At 43.3% G+C, this 23,381-nt stretch overlaps 1 protein-coding gene across 1 annotated transcript in view; it reads left to right on the plus strand.

Moving 5' to 3' along the window:
- The first annotated feature begins 2,466 nt into the window (after window positions 1–2,466).
- Window positions 2,467–23,381, plus strand: part of CDS1 (CDP-diacylglycerol synthase (phosphatidate cytidylyltransferase) 1) — a 40,892-nt gene continuing 19,977 nt past the window's right edge. The window contains exons 1-4 of the mRNA XM_012647172.1: window positions 2,467–2,577; window positions 12,345–12,472; window positions 15,847–15,943; window positions 22,802–22,899. Coding sequence (XP_012502626.1) covers window positions 2,467–2,577; window positions 12,345–12,472; window positions 15,847–15,943; window positions 22,802–22,899 — 434 coding nt within the window. The remainder of the gene's footprint in view (window positions 2,578–12,344; window positions 12,473–15,846; window positions 15,944–22,801; window positions 22,900–23,381) is intronic.

A 23,381-nucleotide genomic window follows, 5' to 3' on the forward strand; every position in this document is an offset into this window, starting at 1 on the left:
TCATCTCCCTAGCAAATCCCTCTCTGTGAGTGAGAAATAATTCCAAAACCACTAAAGTAGAAAATCCTAGAATCAACCAAGAAGTGTTGGCTGGGTGTCCCCTCTGTGATTAGGCCCATACATGATGCCCTTCAGCAGGTTACGTTCTGGTAAAATGAACAGGGCAGGCCTTAGAAACCATCGCACACCAGATTTTGTATCACCAAACAAAAATGCAGTAACTTTAGAGAACATAAGTTCCCTGAATGAAGAAAAATGAAAGGTAACAATAAGAAAAAAGAAAAAGAAGAAAAAAAGACATTGAAAAAGGCTGAGAACATAGAGTTCAGTAAACCAGTTGTGGTTGAGTATATTGTAATCTATCTTAAACACAGAAGTCATTTCTAGAGCCCCTTTGAATGCATATTAAAATCAATCTCTTTCTCATATAAAGTGAAAAATGAAGAAAAATGGGTACATATATAAGTCTAATACAGACTTTTTAAAATTAAACTGTAAACACTACATTCATGTGCTGCATAGTGACGTTTTGGTCAACAACGGACCACATGTACAACGGTGGCCCATAGATTATAATACCATATTTCTACTGTATTTTTTCTATGTTTAGATTTGTTTAGATACACAAATACCACTGTGTAACAACTGCCTACAGTATTCAGTAATCCGCTGTACAGGTTGGTAGCCTAGCAGCAAGCGATAGGCCATACCCTACAGCCCAGGTGTGTGGTAGGCTGCGCTATCCAGGTTTGTGTGAGTGCACTCTATGATGCTTGCCAAAGGACGACATTGTCTAACAACACATTTCTCAGTATATATCCCCATCATTAAGTGACACATGACTGTATGTATCCCTTGTTACGCTGTTCCTCTGACATCCATTCATTTCTCCATTCACTTCTTCCACAAACACTGTTGACCATATGAGTGTGGGGGCTGTCATTTTTGTTATTCTCCCTATAAAGAACAAATTATGATTTCTCTACATCTTTTTGAAAATGAGGCAACCCCAACTGAACCCACGGTTGTAAAGATTTGTTTGGTGAGGTAAAACGACGTCCTTGTATCCTGCTTTTCCATGCATCCCACTTTGACTTTTGCTTTTGCTTGTTACTAAATTTTCCGAAAACACGTTGCTTATTTTCACTGTATCAGTAATGACCCTGAGTAACTTATGCTGTTGATTTATTTCTATAAGAATGCTCTCCTGAACGTCGGCCTGTTTGAGTGTTTGTGTGAAGGCTTGCTGCTTTTTCTTTTTTCATTTGTCACCTTGTCAGAAATGATCAGGTGGCAGATACATGTCAAGAAAACTAATCACCTGCTAACAGGATTTGGACTGGTATTAAGGCGGATCCGGTGCCCTTCCTGTTCCAGCTTTAGCACCCAAGGTCCACGAGTGCTCAGACACCAGCTGGTCGGCCACTGCACCCCACGACGTCTCAGGCTCTCTTTGTCCCCTAGGTAGTACATTTTGTGACACTGAATACCGAGTTTCTGGGAGGCAGCGCTGGGGTGTGCGGCTGAAACTGTTGGCCAACCCGCCCCGACGCCCAGCAAGGCAAAAGCATCTCCTGCTTTCCAGGTGATGACACAGGGCTGGAATGCCGCGGAGCCTAGGAGTCGGTCCTGCCCGACGAGTTTCTGCTTCTGGCCGACTCTGAACCTGCGACACCACGCGGTGCGTCGACCTGCGGCGGCCGGGCCGTGGAGTCGTTTGCAGGAGTGTACCGGGGGCTGAGAGTATAGACCAGCTCCGCGTCGCGTCTACACGTTCCCACTTCTCACCTCGAAGCACCGCGCGAGTCCTTCTCCCGCCCTCGCTCCGCCCCGCCCCCACCTTTCGCCACAGCCCCCACCTGTGTGCGCGCAGGGGCGGGGCGGAGTCGCGGGGCTGGTGACGTCACCTCCCCGCGAGGGGGCGGGGCCGCGGAGCCGCAGAGCAGCGCAGAGGGGCGGGGCCTGCGGCGCGTGATCCGTCTGCGGGAGGCAGGAACCCGAGCGAGGTGGCGGCGCCTGGACCTGCCGACGCCCGAGTCCGCTCCGGGAGGCGGGGCGGGGAGTGGCCGGCCCGGGCCGCCGGCGCCCCCGCAGCGCTAAAGCGGGTCACGCGTCCTCCTCCCTCCCCGCCCCTGCGCCTCCTCCCGCCTGGGCCTCGGCGTGGAGACGCGCACCTGGCAACCGGCGGCCGCGCTCCGCCGCGCGCCCCGCGCCTGCCGGGACCCCGAGCTGCCCCTCGGCCGGAGCCGCGCTCGCTGGGGGCGGCCTCGAGCGCCCGCTCGTTGATGCCGTTTTGGGGGTGACCGGGCGGGCGGCGGCTCCATGCTGCGGGAGCGCTAGTGGCCGCGGCGCTGCCGGACGCCGAGTGCGCGGCTGCGGGGTGGCCGCGGGGCCCGCCGGCGAGACCCAGCCCGCGGCTGCGGCTTCGGGGCGCTGGAGGCCGCCACGGCGGCGCGGGAGCGAGAGATGCTGGAGCTGAGGCACCGAGGAGGCGGCCCCGGGGGAGCGGGGGCGCCGCCACCCCGCGAAGGAGAGGCGGCCGGCGGCGACCACGAAACCGAGAGCACCAGCGACAAAGTGAGTAGAGCCGCGGGAGGCGCGCGCTGGCGCCCGGGTTGCTTGCTGGCTTGGGCCGGGGCACCTGAGAGCGAGGGTGCGGCCCACAGAACGTCAGGTGAGGAGGGTGCGGGCTGTCACCTTGGGAAGGGTGTTTCCTCCTTCCCGAGCGGGGTCGAGAACTCCGACCCTAGCGACGGTGCGTTTCCCAGAGTGACGGCGACCGCCGCCCGGGGCAGCTGGGTGTTCACCTTGGCTGCAGTTTAGCCTCTTCCCACTTCAGCCCCTTTTTCAGGATCTGGGACCGACTGTGGAATCGGCACGAAACCTGCCACCCTAGGAGCTGCCACCTCTCGCCTCGGCTCAGTAGAAGGGACAAAGTTAGCGAGGACTAAACTTAAGACAGGCTATTTCGAGTCTAACCTGTTATTGGATCCTGGAGGCTCGGCTTCTCTCGCCGCCCCATCAGGACTTTCATTTCCTCTGTCCTTTTTCAGTACGATAGATTTTGGAGGTTTGAGGGTGTCGTGCACGTGACACACTTGTAATCTTCCAGCTGCTTTTGAGTACGAGGCAGACAGTGCAATTCTTCTGTCTACCAGTAGATTTCATTTAACGCGATACGTTAATTCATGAGGATATTTCACGCTCTTTTGTATAGATTAGCCTTGTTTCACATTTGAGAATAATCTAGAAAAAGAGTTCAGGCATATTCGGTAATACAGTGGTGCAAGGAAGAACTTCAGAAGAAACTTAGTTTTATGACCTTATGGACTGGGTGGTTTAGGAAATTGGGCCAGAGAATGGATTGTTTTCGAAAACTTTTTGTTTATAAAATTCCATTTTATTTGAGAAGCCCAGAACACTTCCCCTGTTTCTAGAAGCTTTCTTTTTTGGAAGCAGGTGTTGCAGTTTGACTTGCACACGTGAAGCGAATTGCCCAAGGTCGAGTGAGTGCCTTTGGAAACTAGAACCTGAGTTTCCTGATTCCCTTTCTTCTGGTTTATATCATTGCTTAGACTCACTGGCAGTTTTGATTTGCGGAGGGTTCCACCGGAAAGTTAAAGCTGATTAACTGTAACCCAAGTTACAAAGCCCTAATAGGAACATACCACCTGGTAGCATGAAATAATAAACCTAACAGTGATTTCAGGACTGGAACTTTATAATCTATGGGATAATGCTTTTTTTTTTTTCCTTTTAGCAGGTGGAATGCAATGAGTCTGTGATAGAACACATGTGTCAAGGAATTACACAAATTATAACAACTTCCAGCTGCTGAAGGTTGAAGTTACAAAGCTAGAAACAGTGGGCTGAGAATAGTCTTTGTGAAAACTGCCTTGGAAACTAGACCAAAAATAGAATTAATTAGATAGGGATTTGTTTTGTTTTGAACACTGGTATAGTTTGGAATCAAGGAAATACCAGCTTCTCTATGTTAACTTCCTTAACTTGACAAAGCTAACAAGCTTTTATTAAGAGGAAACCTGTTTAGGAAGCCATGTATAAAATAACCTTTGTTTTTTTTTTTGTTGTTGTTGTTGTTGTTTTTGAGACAGAATCTCACTCTTTTGCCCGGGCTAGAGTGAGTGCCGTGGCGTCAGCCTAGCTCACAGCAACCTCAAACTCCTGGGCTCAAGCTGTCCTCCTGCCTCAGCCTCCCGAGTAGCTGGGACTACAGGCATGCGCCACCATGCCCGGCTAATTTTTTCTTAGTTGTCCAATTAATTTCTTTCTATTTTTAGTAGAGACAGGGTCTCGCTCTTGGTCAGGCTGGTTTCGAACTCCTGAGCTCAAACAATCCGCCCGCCTGGGCCTCCCAGAGAGCTAGGATTACAGGTGTGAGCCATCGCCCCCGGCCTGTTTTTTTTTTTTTTGACATCATAATGTATTTAAAATGGAAACTACTACTGTGGTGTGATTTGACTCAGAACTGTTGCCTCTAGCTCTCTGGGACTGGCTTACCTCACTGCAGGTTTATTTATTAACGCTGTACTGTATTGGTTTTCATTAATACATGTCCAGCTGTGTTTTGTTTTCTGGAAGTAGATGTTGGTATATGTAACCTGTTTTGTTGAGATTTCTTAGACAGGGATGAACATATTCAACCATTATCTAAAGTATTGCTGTGCTTTTAGAGTTTATCACAAGGACCTCTTGACTTGGCAAGCTTGGAGATGTTGAACTCTATCCTCTGTCCTTTCTTATCAGGGTGTGTATTTGAATGCACCTGTATTTCCAGGTCAAGGGCTATTTTAAAATCAGTTTGCACTTTGGAGGGTGCTTAATATTTGGTCTGTTCAAACTCTTTGAAGTGCCTTCTCTGTTCAAGTTGCCGTCAAGGCAGAACTCTTGGGGAGTTAATGAAAGAGTGGAGGAGGTGTATTACATTCTGCAGTTATAATACACTCCCATGGATTGCTGTTCTGTAGTCTTTTTATAATGCTTTTATTAACATGACATTCCCAGTGCTCTGGACTGGAGGCTTATGCTGAGAGAAGGCTCTGTGCTCCAGAGAATCAGCAAGTGAAAAAAGTGCGTCTTACCTGCAGGGCAGTGTTCCCAGTTGTTAAATGCTGGAGTGGTACTTGAAAGATGACAAGGACCACCCCCTCAAGGGACCCTCCAGGAGACATGTATGAGTTAGATTTATTAGTAGTGTGTACAGGCTCATTTTTAGCACAGAGGGCGTAATTGGACTCTACCTAGAAATTACAGGAAAAGTTATAAATTGTAGACCAGGGTTGAAGTGGGAGTTAAAATATTCCTGGGGACTCACCAGGTGGACACGGGTTGGGGAAGGGCATTCTAGGCCAAGGACCCGGGGGGCTTTTTCTTGAGTCAGCACTCCAGGTTCTGGGCTGGAGATGCAGCGGGGAGATAAATGAGGATCCTGAGAGCTGGAGGAGGAGGGATTGCTAGAGGATATTGTCAGTAGTACTTAGGAATAAGGGCTGGGACTTAGAACACCGAGTTTAGCAGAAGATCTTAGTAGAAGCCAGGTGTTAAGTGGAGGAAATTGAGAGATGAAATGCTGGTAGTTATTGTCAAAGTGGCAGTGAAAGGTAGGAAGTACAGGATGGCAGCTAGAGAGGACGGGGGAGGAAGTGGAGATTTTTCTTTTCAAGGGAGGGGATTTACGTATTTGTATGAGAGTCAAATGAGTGAAGGTGCCGACAAGGATGGGCAGGCCCTAGAAAAAAATCAAACGCAGGGTAGGGAATATCAGTTATTGGGGTGTGCAAGGAAGGAAAAGAGGCATGTATGCCCCTTCCTTAAGAAGAGAAGGAATGGAGGGTGGCTATGGAAACATTTTGAAAAGCAGAAGAGGGAAGAGCAAAGTGTTCGACTAGTGCCTTTGATTTTCTCAGTAAAGTGGTACCAATGAGCTTCGAGGAATCTTAGAAACAATTTAACCCAGTTCTTATATATGTAGTTAAGAATAATAAACTTGCTCTAAATTATAATTGTTTTGTGCAAAATGAGCCTAGAGCAAGTGGCAGAACCGTCTCTGCGCAGTCACAGGCTGGGACTGTTCTGGTACATCATACCAAGTATGACTGGCACCTGTTTGGAGTGTCATTTTTAGGGAATATAATATGAAATGAACAAGAGGCAGCCTTATAGAACTATATAGAATTATCAAACTCAGTGGAGACTCAGTTGAACATAAATTTGTTGAGTCCCAAGTTAGCATAGTTCTTAACTCAGTCATGGCCATAATAATCGATACTTGTAGAGTAACTTAGAATTCACGCGGAATACTTTTGCATCCATCTTTATTTGCTTTTCCCAATGACTGTCTGTATTAGGTCTATCCTCATTTAATAGCTGAGAAGAAAGGCGATGGGAGTGACTTAGGCCTGGTGAATGCCAGAGGTCAAGGGTGTATAAGGAGTCAGAGTGAGCTAGGCCAGGACTGACGTGGCTGACAACGGTGTAGGGTGGGCAGGGAAGTGGGGTAGCGAAGCTCTGATGGATTGAGGGGGATGAGCATTGACAGGGAAAGCTAGGACCCGACTCATGCAGAGGCCAAGCGAAAACTTCCCCTTCACCCACTGAAAGTTCACCGAAAAATCAGCTGACAATAGGAAGCGTAAGAGGGAAAATGGCATACAAATGTATTAATGTGCATGGGCGGGGGACCCCTACCTCGCAAGGGGGTAGGGAAGCTTATATGCCCTTTTGAGGTTACAGAAAGAGTGGGGGTTCTGAGCATGGCCCAAGCCAGGTTATGGTACATCTGGTTATAGTGGCACGACGAGTTATGGGAGGGAGAGGAGAGGAGGTTTGGCTCACACAGGTGGTCTTGATATGGAGACGAAACCTCACAGGTGGGAGCCCTCAGAGGGAATAGCTGTGTGAGGAAAGTAGGTCATTTAGGAAATTATGAACATATTTCCTGAGGCTTGGTTTCATTGTTTGCATTCAGTAAATGCTTGTTGGGTGTCAGTTATAAGCAAAATGCTATTTGACCAGTCACCTTTTTTGTAGCTCTTTATACTCTTTGAGAAAAGAGGTAGTACCAGGATTTGTTTGTTATTCAACTAATTGTAGAATATACTAATATCTTGAATCGTGGCCTTTCACTGCATGGAATAATGGTGATAAAGTAATTTATTATTGTAAAATAATTTGCAACTTGCAAAATACTAGCTTATACCTAATAGCAATTTGAATCTCTTAATAATTGTGTGGGCAAGGGAGATAGTCTTAGTTTACACCTGAGAAAATTAAAATTCGACGACCTTAAATGCCCTGCTCAGGATCACACAATATTTACAGCTGGGGTATACCCTAAACTTTCTGACTGAAAAATTTAAAGGATAATTTAGGTCTGTGGCCCTAAATTTATAAAATCAATTAAAACATTTACTTAAGAAATGTTTTACTCTGTTATTTGTGTGATTTTGGACTTTTTCCTTTCTGAATCTATGAAATGTTGGCATTGGACTAGAAACTTTTAGCTGAAAACCTGTAATTCCATAATTTCAGGCACCTGGATTTAAAACAAAAAATGTTTCGAGTCTTTCCTTGCCTCCTTTATGATTGATTAGGAGAAGAAATTATTAGCTTTTATTTCATTTTATAGCTGTTCACCTTTTGATTTGGTTGGGAAATGTTCCAGAACTTATTTAATGAAAATGACATCACATTTTTGAAGTAACTCCAGGAATGGAGAGGAACTAATTTTGTTACAACCAATTGGTTTTTGATCATTCCTGAGGTATGTCAGGGTCACCATCTTTCTAAACGTTTGCATATTTTCTTATCCGCAAAGAGAAGTCAGAGTTATTTTTCCTGTCATGTCATTGAATGTTTGCTTAACACTTTGTCAGAACTGCTAAGCTTTTCAACTGTCTCTTAAAATATGAAATTGAAAGGCACAGGATGGGGAAAACAAGAGTCCAGTTCAGTGCAAAGAGCTCACACCTATGGAAGTTTTTGCAAAGATGTTTTTTTTGCAGGAAAGCAGTGTTGCTTTTCTGCTTCCTGACCGTGGCCGCAATTCCCTTCATTTGCTGGGACCCGAGGCCAGATGTTTAATAGCTTTATGTAAGGCTGATCCAGGCAATCTGACTTCGTCATCTTGCTGGCCCAGGTGGAACCAAACACCTTGGCAATTAAGGTTGGGCTCACTGCCACCTTCCTGTCCCAAGCAGGTTGTTTCCAAAACTGTTGTGGGGCTGTGGGGCAGTAAATATTAAGCCTATCTGGGACTTAACGTTTTGTCTCAATGTATAAAAATCCAGATCTGGGAAACCAAATTAGACTCATGTCTCTTTCAAGGTTATGGTTTTCTTTCCACCCACTTACTGTGCTTGTACTTGAACTGTCTCGGGGTTGAGGCTTTGAACAACTCTGTGGGACACTATGTAGACTTCAACGTAGACAGTGTCCCCTGGAATTCTGCCTATGGCAGTCCTATTTATTATAATTTATACTGCTCTTAATAAATATGGAATTGCTACAAAAAGATGATACGAGGAACACCTGGGCACCTACTAGCTACTGACCTGGCTGGCTTATGCTCGAAGAGGTAATCACAACTTGTATTTTATATTTTTCATTTCCTCCTTTCTCTTGGTAAGTTTACAGCATATGTTTGTGTCCTTGAACAGTTTGTTTAGAGGAGTGAAAAATGGCTTCCGTACACCCTTCTAGGTTTTTTTGGCTGGGCTACAAATTAAATTGACATAAGATAATTAACAAGAGAAAAACCACATTTAATTATGTATCTATGCATGGGAGTCCCACAAAACATGATACTCAAAGAAGGGCCAGATGATTGGAGTTTGTATAGCATTCTGAGCTGCCGAAAGGAGGGGGGCATAGGGCTTCTGTGGGGTGGTGGCTGCAGGGAGTTATGGGAGAGTAAGGGGAGGAGGTGCATGGTGAATAAAGGTTGTCTTGTTACGCAGGTAAAATCTCTCAGGTAATAAACGTTGTCTGGAGCAGACTTCTTCCTTGTACAGATAATTTACTAATGTACATTTCCTTTGTAGATATCAATTTCTTTTACAAAAGAACAGCTTTTCAGCGATATTCCTGTGTCTGCAGTTTCTCAGAATTATAAGCTCAAAATATGCCAAAGCAGTATATTTTGGAGTGGCCTATTTGGATTTCCTACAGTCATATTTTGAGGGGGTGTGTCCTGAGCCCCAGAATTAGTTTTTAAATTTTTCCTAGCTTTTTATCATAACTTTTAAATAATATAGTAAGGTTAAAAGGTTAGCACAATGATCATCAGTATATCCAGCACTTAAATTTAACAGTTGTTGAGATTTTGGTAAATTTGCCTTATCCTACTGTGTATGTACGTTTGTCCTTCCGTAGTAGGAAATACAGAAGGAGACTGCAGGTTTGAGGTCGAAGGGAGGCAAGTCAGTTTGCTTGAATTTCAGGTGATGCCTGTGGAAAACCCACCTGGAGATGGCGTACTGGGAGCCAGGGATGCAGGTGTAGGGGGAGTCATTGGGGGGGGATGGGAAGGGAAGCTACGGGGGTGTGAGATTACCTGGCGGTGGGGGGAGAACCCAGGATGGAGATTTGAGGATCATCCTGTTTAAATTAAAAGCTTGAGAAGAAGTTCCTAATTTTTAGGTTCTCTCAAACATTTTAAATACCTTCATTCAGCATACACAATGCCACATGGCTCTTACTTGATCATTAGAAGTGTGACACGTGCTTCCTCTTTCCCCAGTCTCTCCAGTCTCTCTCCTTTGCCCTTTCAAGCCTGGCGTCTTTGTTGCAGAGTCTGTGCAGGAAATGCAGAAAAACAAGGGTCCCTTCTGATTCTGGTAGTCGCATAACATGGCTCTGAAGTGATACTATTTAGGAATTATCTTTTATTCTTTAATTATTTGAATGAAATTGAAGAAGCCTAGTAAAATTTTAAGTTTTTATTTTATATCCTTTAGAAGTTTTAGAGAAACCTCTTTATATCCTTTAGAGGTTTTAGAGAATTTCTTGCTGTGCTCAGAAACCTCTAAAGGATATAAAACAGAGATCAGAAACTTAACTAATGTAAATTAAAGCAGAACAGCTTTGTCGAGGGTGGGGTCGGAGGGAGGGTTATGACAGATCGCCATTATTGCCAAGTGGACTTTGAAGTGGCTTTCAGAAAACTTTTGTAAGCGAGGAAACTGCTGCCCGAGTTTCCTCGAAGTTAAGTGATTTGCGCTTTGTCACACTGCTAGCTAGGGCGGAGGTGGGATTAGTACTGCTGACTCCTGATTCCTCGACTCCGGCTCTCTCCGTAACACGGTGATGTCGCCTTGCAGAACCACTTCATTCGTCACCATCTCCACTGCCACCCATACCACCCCGCTCAACACTCTGGGTTATCGAAGGTGAAAAGAAAGTGGCAGGGAAAAAAAAGTGATGCATTCCATTGTTCCAGATCCGTGGTCCCCAAACCACGGGCCATGGACTGGTACCGGTCTGTAGCCTGTTAGTAATAGGGCCACACGGCAGGAGCTAAGTGGCGGGTGAGTGAGTGAAGCTTCGTCTGTATTTCCAGCCGCTCCCCGTTGCTCACATCACCGCATAAGCTCCGCCTCCTGAGTGATCAGCGGCGGCATCAGATTCTCATAGGAGCACGAACCCTGCTGTAAACTGCGCATGCAGGGATCTAGGTTGCGGCTCCACATGAGCATCTAATGCCTGATGGGAGGTGGAGCTGGGGCGGTGATGCTAGTGCTGGGGAGCGGCTGCAAATACAGATCGTCCTTAGCAGAGAGGTCTGACTGTACAATAGATTCAGTGCGCTTGAATCATCCCAATACCATCCCTCCCCCTAGCCTGTGGAAAAGTCATTTTCCATGAAACGGTTCCTGGTGCCAAAAAGGTTGGGGACCGTTGTTCCAGATGTCAAAGCCCTCTGGCATGTCAGACTGACAGCAAGTACCCTGATACTCTCTGAAGGGATGTTCTGTCTGGTGGTTTATTAGTCAACATCTATTTACACTGCTTCAGGGACAACTGACTCTCAGTGTCACAGTGGGAATTCAGCATGTCTCTTTCATTTGTCGTTTTTGGTGCAGTGACATTTAATTTCATAATTGTGTAATAAAAAAGTTATTAAACTAAAATCTATGATTTCTTTATGAAACTGAAAATGCTCCCCAAAGGATAAATTTTATTTGGTAAGCCACTTAATGAGGAATTAGAAGACTTAATTCAATCATGCTAATAGCTTACCACTTATGGAATTTACTAAGTCATTGGCCTTATATTAAATGCTTCATTTTATGAATGAAAAAACAGTTAAAAGGGGTGATGACATTTGCCAAAGTTTTGGAACTAATAAAGACTGAGTTTGGGTTGAGATTCTTCAGTATTCCAAATTCCTAGGGTTATTCCTAGCCCAGTGTTGTACTCAGTGCTTCGTCTGCTTGTATTTCTTCTATGCTGGTTCAGCTCCCTTGCTCCGGTTTCTCCTCTGTAAAACGCTCTCCTAAGGTGTCTGTGTAGCACTCTTTAGTAAAGGTTACCAGGGTGGAGTTGAGGGAATGGAGGCGAGGGGAGGACACGGGAGTAGAAACTGTTATATTACAGCAGAATGAACAATTTCAAGCTGAGCATTATTTGACATTTCTGTTCTTAAAATTGCCGTGACCACCCTTGTCTAAAAGCCTGGCGCTCCCTGCCACCCCCAGCGTACACACACAGCTCTGGGACATGCACTTTTAGAAGTCAGTTTGGGTTTTAAGTAACTTTTTAAAAAATCTCACCACCAAAGCAAATGCTTTTGATCATAGTTTACCTATTGATAAAATAGAAATATCTATTTGACCTGCTGCATTGGGATTTTCTCTCAAGGATCTACTAAAAATGATGGAAGTTCATGCTTAAAAGTATTAATATATATAAAATGCTATGTTCATGTAAGATATTACTCTTATTGATGTTTTGATAGTAAACAAATCAAAATAACGCTGTGAACAGCTGATCAGAATCTACATGGAAATAACACCATGTTGTCCCAGTTAAGTAGCAAAACAATACATAATTGATTTTTTGGGTAACTCTGATTTTGAAAATATGAGCTCCTTTTTTGTCTTTGGTTTAAAGTGATCCCTTATGTATATAACTTTTAGCAAAGATAAACTTTCCTAACAAAAGTATAACAGTGCTTGGATATTCAAGGTGAGTTAATAGTTGTTTCTTTTTTCAGATTATGTAACTGAAATTTAACACACTGAACAATAAGTAAATGCCTTGGCGAACATGTGCTTTTTTAAACAATATTTTGCAAAGTGATTTATCTCTTTTTTTCATTTCAGGAAACAGATATTGATGACAGATATGGAGATTTGGATTCCAGAACAGATTCTGATATTCCAGAAATTCCACCATCCTCAGATAGAACCCCCGAGATTCTCAAGAAAGCTCTATCTGGTTTATCTTCAAGGTATGATTGGATGAAGACGAATATACGTAGGTGCATGAGATAAGCTTTAAGGTTATCCTTGTCCATGTCATGAATTTGACTTTTTATAAGTTTTAGAATTGTGGGAGAGAAGGCTTTCAATTTTTGACCACCTAACATATGAGTCACAGTCCTAAGTGCTTGATATGTCTTCTTCTGAATCTTTAAAACCTTGTGCAGTTTGAGAAAACCAAGTCTGGGAGGTTAACTGGTGAAAGTTGCAGAGCTAGTGAGATACGGACCTGGGATTCTTGCCTTGGGCTGTCAGGTTCTGAAGCCAGTGATCTACTTACCTGTCAGGTTGCCTTTTCTGGTGTTGGAACACCTAATAAAGAAAATTCCATATTCTCTGTTCCCTGTCTTTCAAATGCCAGACAGAAATAGGCAATTTGTTTCTTTTAACCGAGTTTAAAATTATTGTCTAAAACTGCACAACCTGTTACCGTTTTCTATTTGTGCTGTATTTTTAAATGCTTAATTGACCACAAAATTTCAGCTAAGTTTATAGTACCCTCCACTGTATGCTTTAATGGTATGACTTATAAAACTTACAAACGCAAAATAGATGTAAGCTGTTGTCTAGATTAATGTGTGAGGTGTTACATACTGGTATACAACAGTTTTCACTGTGACACACAGTAAGAGCAATCCACGGGGTGGCTTTGGTGTGATGGCCTGGAGCCAGCATGTTCGTCATAGCAAGGTAAACGAAGTTGAGGACTTTGAATCTGGAACCAGACTGTCCTCCGTTTTTTAGTGCATTGCTCCCCCCCCCACACACACATCATGCTCTGTTTTGAATTCAGTGCTTCTCTCCCCAAAAGATGATTTTTGGTTACAATGTCTGTGGATATATATATTATATTTGAATATGTGTTAATTTTTTATGTGCTTAACTTTGTATTAGATATTCTTGGGAGATTTAGAAGAGAGTCATTGAAAATAAGGGAATTAAGTCTTTAATCTTGTTTGGAGAGGGGAATTTTTCTGAGAGAAAAAATATCTATATAATAAAAACCAGATAGAATATGCTTTTCAAGGCCAGGTGCAGTGGCTCATGCCTGTAATCCTAGCACTTTGGGAGGCTGAGGTGAGAGGATCACTTGAGGCCAGGAGTTTGAGACCACCCTGGGCAACATAGTGAGACTCCACCTCTACAAAAAGTTTTTTTTAAAAAAATTAGCCAGGCATGGTGACACATGCCTGTAGTTTCAGCTATTTGAGAGGCTGAGGCAGGAGGATCGCTTGAGCCCAAGAGTTCAAAGTTACAGTGAACTGTGACTGTGCCACTGCACTCCAGCCTGGTGACAGAGTGAGACCCTGTCTCTTAAAAAAAATAAAACAGCATTCTTCAAGGGCTCAGTTTTCGGTTACCATGGAATTTTGGGATGATATGAAGTGAGTAGCTTCCCTGTTTAAAACCTCAGGTTCTCGGCCACTACCATTCTCTGAAGCTCAAAGCCAGCCATGAGGGTACACCTGGTCATTGGCAGCACTCACCTGGGGAATGATTTCTGATGCTTGTTTTGTGTGCTCTTCTTCAGAGGAGCTTCTTGATAATTCTGAGACTGAGAGTCAGTTATACAGAGGGGCTAAATATCCTTATGGATTTTATATAGACAGGACAGGATCATTATCCTGTTGACTGTGGTCCTTTATTTTTCTCTGATGAGGCTTGTGATCTAGCCTAGTTTCCTAATCCATTCATTAACCCACAAACAGTTATATCTATAAAGCTAAATGGAACCTTTCAGCCATAGCACTTGTTTTTTTTTTTTTTTTTTTTTGGAGACAGGGTCTGGCTCTGTCACCCAGGCTGGAGTGCAGTGACACAGTCATAGCTCACTGCAACCTTGAAGTCCTGGGCTTAAGCAATCCTCTTGTCTCAGCTATAGGCATGTATCTAGGACTCCAGGCATGTGCCGTCACACCCGGCTTACTTAAAAAAAATTTTTTGGTAGAGATTGGGTCTCACTGTGTTGCTAAGGCTCGACTCCAACTCCTGGCTTCAAGCGATCCTCCGACCTCAGCCTCCCAAAGCACTGGTATTACAGACATGAGCCACTGTGCCTGACGGCCATAGCATTTTTGACTCTCCACCCATTTTTAGTTCAGCCTCTAAGCTTGTAGTCTCACAAGAAATTTATGAGTCTGCATAGTTTGTTAAACAGTAAAGGGAAATAAAGTTGGGTGAGTTCAATTTGACTACCTCATGAAAAACTGTGGAAGCTGAAGAAAAGTTTATGGACTTAATGCTTTGGCATTTTAGATCTTTCAGTGCAGAGATGACATGATAAAAAGGGTATCTGAAGAAGGGTAGTTAAAGTATCTAAACTATATAGGAGAGTGGTTGAAAGCAAGGAATGTAGTCAGTATTTCATAAACGGATGAAAACAGCTGATATTTCTGTCATAAGAGAATGAGGACCTGTGCTTAGAATACAGTACATGTATGTTACTAGACTTTAAACTGAATCAAAATCTCTTACAATTTAAATGCTATCATTTGAATTAATAAAAATCAGATAAGTCTTAAAAACAGCAACAATTTTAGATTAAGAAATCATCATCCATGTACAGGAGCATTCAGAAATCACCATCTGTGTGTTTGAATCATTCTGGATTTTTTCCTACAATGGCTGCCAGCATTGTTTATGACACATCACACAAGCAGGGACACTGTTTGCAGCTGCGCTGGGGATGAAGTGTGCGGCCCCTGGTGTGTGTGTGGAGTGGGGACATCCCAGGCCCTTGCAGACGAGAGTCGAGGGAGATCAGTTCTCAGCACGGCAGGAGCCAGCAGGGTGTACCTGTGGGGAAGCTGTGCTCTACGGAGCGGGGAGAGGTATAAGGATAAGAAAATACTTTTCTACCCAAGATTCTGCCCCTAACCAAGGAGAGCAGGTAGCACACTTTGAGCGCAGTGCAAGGAAGGGTCCTTCCGTGTGTCCTTATCCTCGGTGACCCACCTCTGGGATCACTGGTACCCTGCTCCTTTATTTCTCCGGAATCACTGTGATTTCCCGTTTTAGTTCTGTCCTGTCTTTCATCACTTTTTCTCACCGCCAGGCCATGCTGTCTGCACCGTCTTCCTGGTGGGATGCCTGGCTTTCACACTCACCTTGACCCCCTCACTCCCTAACCTCATGATTCGTCCCCACTCACGTTCAACAAAAATAACATTTAATTTCTCTCTCCGTGAGTGAATGTTGTTTGTTCTTATTATAAAAAGTGAAGTAGGAGAGCCTTAAAGTATACTTAGGAAAAATTCGTAAGTCCGGCAACTCAATACTGAAACCATCACAAAAACTTTAAAAAACACGTTAAACACTAACTTTGCAAACATTTTCTTTGTAGATGGAAAAACTGGTGGATTCGTGGAATTCTTACTCTAACTATGATTTCCTTGTTTTTCCTGATCATCTATATGGGATCCTTCATGCTGATGCTCCTGGTAAGTGTTTGACGTTTCCCTAAGTGTCTCTTGGTTTGTTTTTCATCATGTATCTATGATTGAAGTAATTTAACCATGTCACAAAAAAGAATGATGGTAATTCAAGACTGGGTAACAGCAAATTTAGTTTCTTTAAAAGCGTCTCCTAGTTCATGGAATGATCTGAACGAATCTTTTCTGTTTGCAAAATGACTGTTCAACGTGTTGGTTCAGCAGAGGCCAGGTTTGCAAGATACATACGTGTCTATGTGTCCGACTTTGTGCCAAGCGTTAGATGTGACAGATACACACAGCTGCAACATGTATGGCCACTGGCTAGATCCCTGATTTCGAGGAGCTCAGTGAAATGGCAGAAACATGCAAGTAGCCATAAGAATAACTCGTGCGGTCAATGAGTGGGAGGCATCCTGCGATGGAACACGTTAGAGAGCACGGTGGAGAAGCACCGAGTCCAGTCTGTGGGAGAGGTGAGGGGCTTCCCGAAGAGATGGGCCAAAGCTGAGTCCTGAAGACGGGAGAGGGACATGTCATGGGCCAGGCACGGAGTAGTGAGAGAACGTGTTCAGTGGAGGATCTGCAGGTGGTACATGCGGAGGGGTCGAGGGATGACGCTGGGGAGGCGAGTAGAAGCCATTCTGGGAGTTTTGGGTTTTGTTTGTGGGAAGCCCAACAAGTCATGAAGCTAAACAAGTATTTTAAGGTCTTAACTCATCTAACAAGTGCTTCCAGGGTGCCAGGTATATGCGAGGCATTACATTGGTCCTGCGGTATGAGATGGTGGTGCTGAGAAAAACGTCCCCGTCTCTGCCTTCATGGAGCTTAGTGTTTACACCTTAAAGAATTTATCACATATATACAGTCATTGCCACCTAATGACATTTTGGTCAGTATTGGACCACATATGACGGTGGTCCCATACGATTATAATGGAGCTGAAGAATTCCTACCACCTAGTGATTTGCGTTCCATTTGTGGGCCGTATTCAGGGCAGTCACGTGCCGCGCGAGTTTGTAGCCTGGAAGCAATAGTCTGTGCATACGCCACACAGACTGGGTGTGTAGCAGGCTGTGCATCTGGGTTTGTGTAAGTGCGCCCTGTGATCACACAACGATGACATTGCCTAACGATACCTATTTCAGAAATTCTCCCCGTGGTTAAGCAACACACGACCACATACATAATTACAAACTGGTGAGCGTTTGTAAGAAAGGGTAACGGGAGCCAAGAGGGAGCCAGGGGCTTTCCAGGGCCTCGTGCCAAGCATGTGAGCTGTGGTCTGAAGGTTAAGTAGGCGACTCTGAGGTGCAGGGAGCAGCTTGGGGGAAGGGTCATCACAGGCAGAGGATTTCTGTGTACAGAAGCTTTGATATGTGAGGAAGTGTGACACATTCGAAGCCCAGAGTGTTGGGAGTGAGAAGTAGAAATGCCTTTGCTCAACAAATTTATCAAGCACTTAACAGAGTGCGAGCGTGGTTTGGCCTGCTCTGAGAGGTGTGCGGCGTGTCTCGCGTTTCATTGTCATTGTTACCATTGTTTTTCTTCATCCCTTCTCAGTTAATTCAGCCTCCGCTTATGTGCTCACCTCCTTGACCTCTGACTGCTCTCGCCCGCTAGAGATGTGTTTGCCCATCTCACTGGTCTCCCTCTCCCACGCTCAATTCTGTTCACAGCTCATGAACTTGCGAGCAATATGATATGATTTTCCTCTTGTTTCATGAAAGAGTAAGTTTTGAAGTGAAATTAGACACGATTAAATAAAATTCCATCAACTCCTGAAACCACCTTAAAGTGGCTCTTATAAGCACCGCAGAGCCTCTGTCATTTTCTTTTTGTCCTGTCATTCATTTTGTACTTCCTTGGGGATATCAAGACAATGAAAATGAGTAAGGAATTACTTTCTTTGTTCTGTTAATTTGCCAACATCTTAAAGTGCTTTTTCTTACTTGGAAAACGGACAGGACAGACGTAACGTGAGGACAGAGGATGCAGGTTCTGGAAGCCAGGTGACAGTTCCAGGTGTGGTTCCAGAGAAGGGCCCCCAGCTCCCAGCCGTCTGTCTCTGAACCTGCTGAGAGCCAAAGCGACCACCATGGGCCCCGGGCGCCAGCGTTTCAGAAGCAGTTTTGTGCAGAGCACTTTGCAGTGCTGTGTGCGAGCCAGCAGGAAGCTCAGGGCGGCCTTGTGGATGGAGGGACCTTTGGGTGGGACCTTGAGCAATCCGTCGGGTGGAGGGAGCACAGTGACCAAAGGTCCCAGCGGCTAGGTGTGTCAGGAAAAGGTGTTCTTCCTTGAGCACAGGGACTTGAACCTGGAAAAATAATTAGGGATCAGATTCTGGAGGGCCTTGCAGTGCTATGAGAAGTTTGGGTTTTGTTTGGAAAGCAGTGAGGAGCCATTGAAACTGTCGGGGATCGTTTGAGTTATTATTCCCCTTTAGAAGAAAGTTCTGACGTAAGATACAGCAAACCACCAGTATCCTAGGTATACTGGCTTAGGCTGGTTTTGTGGGCTCCCCTGTGAATAAGTTACATTTTTCTCCAAACTAAACTGTTGAGTATGATAACTAGGGCAGGAATTTGTGGATAAAGACTATTTTTTAACCACTCTGTTATGACAAAATTCAAAATGCTTTTAAAGGTATGCATGCATACATTTGGATTCTGATTTTTTTAAAGAGAATCTTAAGCATGCTTAAAGTACTTGGGCTTTTAAAATTTTTTTCTACTATGAAAGGAAATAAGATTTTATTACCAGTTGTTTGCTTTGATTGGTGAGTTTAATCAGAGAAGAAAATAAGAATATTAAAGATCTAAAGTAGATTTGAATTGTTATTGCTCAAGTTTATTGTATGTACATGTGCATACATATGTTATATTTACATGATATTTATCTTAAGGGAATATGTATGATACACATAGTCGGTACTCAACTGGTATTACTTTTATGTATTTTAAAGTCTTACTGTGTTCATATTCCTAACTAGATCATTTATATTTTGAGAAGTACACATTATGCCTAGTTTGCATTTGCCGTATAATGTTAGCACTCAAAAATGACTAATTCAAGATAGCTTTATTAAAAACTTCTAGGAAATGATAGCTACTGTTTTAAGATGGAATGCCATACTCATGTTCCCTAAAAGGAACCCTTTTCCTTTAACCTTCTATTTATAGTTCTTTAATTGTATTCACAGCTTGAAATGACACTTTCTAAGTGATGGGGTTACTAAAGTGTATTTTGATTTAAAGGTAGATATGAACATACAGAAGATATTGAAAGTTTTTTTCCCCTGCCTTCTTGGAAACTGCTATAATAATCAAGTTTTAAGTCATCTTATATAATTCATTTTTAAATAGTGTTTAATTTTTTCCTATTGTGAGAATTGTATAAGTGTATTAAAATTTGGAAGATAATTTTTAAAAATCACCCCAACCCTATTATTAACTACCAAACCCCAGTTAATACTGCTATTTGATATATTTCCTTTCATCCTTTTTTTGTTTCAATTTATATTTTTAAAATCATAGTCATAATAATAATGTGACTAAAATTTTGTGGACTGCTTTTTAAGGTAATATCACATCAGAAATTTGTATGCGTGATGGTATGAGCCTGTAGTCCCACCTACTCTAGGAACAGAGACGGGAGAATCACTCGAGCCCAGGAGTTCAACTACAGCCTAGACAACATAGACCCCATCTCTTTAAAAAACAAAAAAAACTAAAGTAAGTTTTGTGATGTTCTGTGGTCTTTATGACCATCAGCTTTAACAGAGTGATCTCCTTGATGGAATGTAGTGCATCAAAGGTTATTTAAATCATTGTGTTATTTTTTAGACATTCAGGTTATGTTCTGATTTTTCTTTATTGTGAATAACACTATCCTGAACATATTAAAGCATAAATATGCTCTAATTTTGTATGCAGGATTATTTTCTTAGATATCCAAAGTGAAAATAGACACTTATCTGGATAACTCATAGGTACCATAGTTCATACTCATCATGTCCAAATCTGAACTTTGATTCCATTCCCCAGCCATCCTGCATAAATTGTTTGTTAAAGTCACATAAAAATATAGAGATCATTCTCCATGCAGAACATTTTATTTGGGAATATATGTTTTAAAGAAACAATTGCAATTCGAGGCATACACACAGACAGGGTGGTCTTGGGTATGTCTAAAGAACAAAGAGAAGGGCAGGAGTTTTATCAGAAAGAGAAATGCTGCTTATTATTTTGAATGAAGGACCGTTGGCACTAGCCAAGTTTTCGGGAGCTGGCCAGCTCTGACTGGTGACAGTCACGGCTCGGTGTTTCAGCGGCTACTGGGTGGAACTGGTCTGAGGGTCGTGGCAGGTGTGTCCGCTGCTGGGCTTGCGGGTCATCCTGGCAGCAGGTGCTTTGTGCCCCGAGTGCTTTTCCTCCTGGACCTTCGACTGTGGCTTAGTTGGGTGCGACAAGAATGACCCAATGCGTGTCATCCCTGTCACACAGTCTGTTTCACCAAGGCTTCCTTGGAGTTATGCCACGTTCCCTTTCTCTGCCTGAGCCCCCCACTTTCCTTAACCCCAAATCCGGTCGATTCTGCCTCCTCAGTATCTCTCATACCTTGTCTTCCACCCTCTGCCCCGCCAGGCACTCGTCCTCAGCTGTCGTCTTGCCTGCCCCACTGTGTCTACTCCTGCCACCTCCCCAGCCCATCTTTCCACCTCTGCGCTCTCCAACACTCACGTCCAATCCTGTCCTTCCAAGTCCTCTGTGTGGTCCGTCCTGCTGTTTGCTAGGATTCCAGGACCAGGCGTGTGTGTCTCCTCTTCTCACCCCAACCTGTGTGCTCCAGTGACTCTGAACTGCTGCGGCTCCCTTAACATGCCGCCTCCCCTCCGCAGAGCGCCTCTATCCGCTGCAGGCCTTCCCACCCCTGCGGCCTCTGTCTGCTTCTGCATCCGCCCATTTGGCTGCTGCCTCCGCCTGGCGTTGCAGTTGTGTGTTTCCTCTCCAGTAGACCGTGCCTCTCTGAGGACAGATGCCTTGTGTTGTCTCTCTAAGTCCTCAGTAACTAGCGAAGAGTAGCTACTTAGGGATTGGTGGTTGTTTTTAAGGCTCTTGAAACCTTAACTGTGCCAGTGTACATTGCTACCAATATTGACAGCATGGAGTATCGAGTTCTGTGGAATCACCCAGTCCTGGAAGATACACATAATAGTTTAAGGATTTTGACTCTAGTGTTTTGAATTTCCTGTTTTCTATTTTCCCAGGAGTTCCATATTTATTCTCTTCGCAAGCTTTCATCAGTGAGCATATAAATATACATATGTGCTATTAAAAATTCTTTTTTTCTCTCCAGTCAGTAAAATACCATGTTGTGCTAATGGGTGCTCTCTAGCAATTGTGTTCACAGACATTGCATTAGTCATTGGGTGTTTTAAAAGCCCTTTGGTTCTATAAATAGCATGGCTTTGCCACTTAACATTGAGCACTGTCCCCATTCTGTGATTGTCTACAAAGATCATTTAAACAACAGCATTTAAGTTTCCTCTTGTCTTTATATGACAGTGCATTTGTGACTTTTTCCTATACGTACTGTTTATGGTAGTTTGGTGTAATTTTTTATCATGTGGCTAAGGGGACACATTTACTTTTTTAGGTATGTGATTGGACATATATTAATAATAGATATAATGGAAAAAATAGCTTAAGAATATCCTGAATGGTAGGCTTGGGAAAGCTAATTTGTGAAAATCTTAAAAAGAAATCCTACTTTAAATGAAAGTATTTTCAGACAGAGTCTGGTAAGCTTTTTCTGTAAAGGATCAGATAGTAATATTTTAGGTGTTAAGGATCTGCATATGTTCCTGTCACATAATCTTAGATTTTTTTCTAACTCTTTAAAAATATAAAAATCCATTCTTAGCTTGAGTGCTCTAAAAACCAAACCTTTGGGGATGCTCTCTAGAGGTGGAAAAAGTCAGTCTGCCATATTTATAAAGATTTTGACCTCTTAGTTCATGATGGTAAGTGTTCAACTTGTCTCATTTACTCTTTGGGTCTTCGAATTAACTTAAGCCAAACACTGGATATGATGCTACATCCTGAGAAATTGCCTTCACCCAGGTCGGTGGGTACAGCAGCGTGAAGGACTGCTAAATAGAACATCAAGAAGGGATTCATAAATATAAGCCCGTTTAATAGGCATGTGTTTGGGACCCTGTGTAAAGAGAACTGCATAAACGCCGTGGACCGGCCAAAGTGGCTGCAGGTGTGGAAGCTGCTGGTAATTTGCCGAATCAGCACAGCTTAGATCCACCAGAGAGCACCTGGCTCTGGGAGAGTGGGCAGAGCCGGTGGGATGAAAAGGCCATGCCCAAGCCCTGGGTGACTGGGTAGAAGATGCTTTAACTATTTGGTTGCAAATAAATACATACACTACGAGCAAAATTTCACACGTGATCGTTTTCCTAGGATTTCTCCAGAGACATAATGGACAAATTTGGAGAGAGATTCTGTCTTGAGAAGGACGATCTCAAGACATGCAGCAGTGATGGGGGTAAAGTTTGGTCGGCTGTGACCAGCCAGACTCCACCCCTCACACATTGAACTCCAGTGCCACCTCTTTGGGAAGGATCTTTCCAACCTTTCTGAAAAAGACAGCGTTTGCTTGCCCCTTTGGGGCATAGTATTTGATCTTAAAGATATTGAGTATTTCATTTTTGCTCCTGGCCTTTAGAATCATTAAAAATTGGTAGATTAAGGTTTTTAAAATACATATAACAAGCAGCTGCTTTATTAAATGATTAGGTACAAATGTAAACATTGAGAAATGTATTAATATGTTAATGTTTTCTCTTGGTTTCAGGTTCTGAGCATCCAAGTGAAATGCTTCCATGAAATTATCACTATAGGTTACAGAGTCTATCGTTCCTATGATCTACCATGGTTTAGAACACTAAGCTGGTAAGTAAGCTTGAAGCTGTTTTGGATACGAAAATCTGGTTTATTTCTAAAGCTTATAAAGGAAACATCCTGCTCAGTCAGTATCCACCCAGTTTATCAGATAGATTGATTTTGGAGAAAGATAAATTTAAAAAATGTAGTTGAATATCACCTTTATCTTTCCCACTCCAGCACTCTTTTCACATCTCATATTTCAGTCTTGTAGAGATATCTAATTTATGTTGAATGTTATACCATTCTTGTCCTTTTAAAGAAAACTAAACATTGTATTGGACAATTTTTATATCCTTTATAATTATGATTTTAGCAAACATTTACTAACGATCTTTTGCTTTTTTTTCTTTTCTTTTTTTTTTTTTTTTTTTTTGAGAGTCTCACTGTGTTGCCCGGGCTAGAGTGCCGTGGCGTCATCCTAGTTCACAGCAACCTCCAACTCCTGGCCTCCAGAGGTCCTCCTGCCTGTATAATCTTTTGCTTTATTT

The sequence above is a fragment of the Propithecus coquereli genome, unplaced genomic scaffold, assembly GCF_000956105.1.
Source record: "Propithecus coquereli isolate 6110/MARCELLA unplaced genomic scaffold, Pcoq_1.0 Scaffold26, whole genome shotgun sequence".
NCBI lineage: Eukaryota > Metazoa > Chordata > Mammalia > Primates > Indriidae > Propithecus > Propithecus coquereli.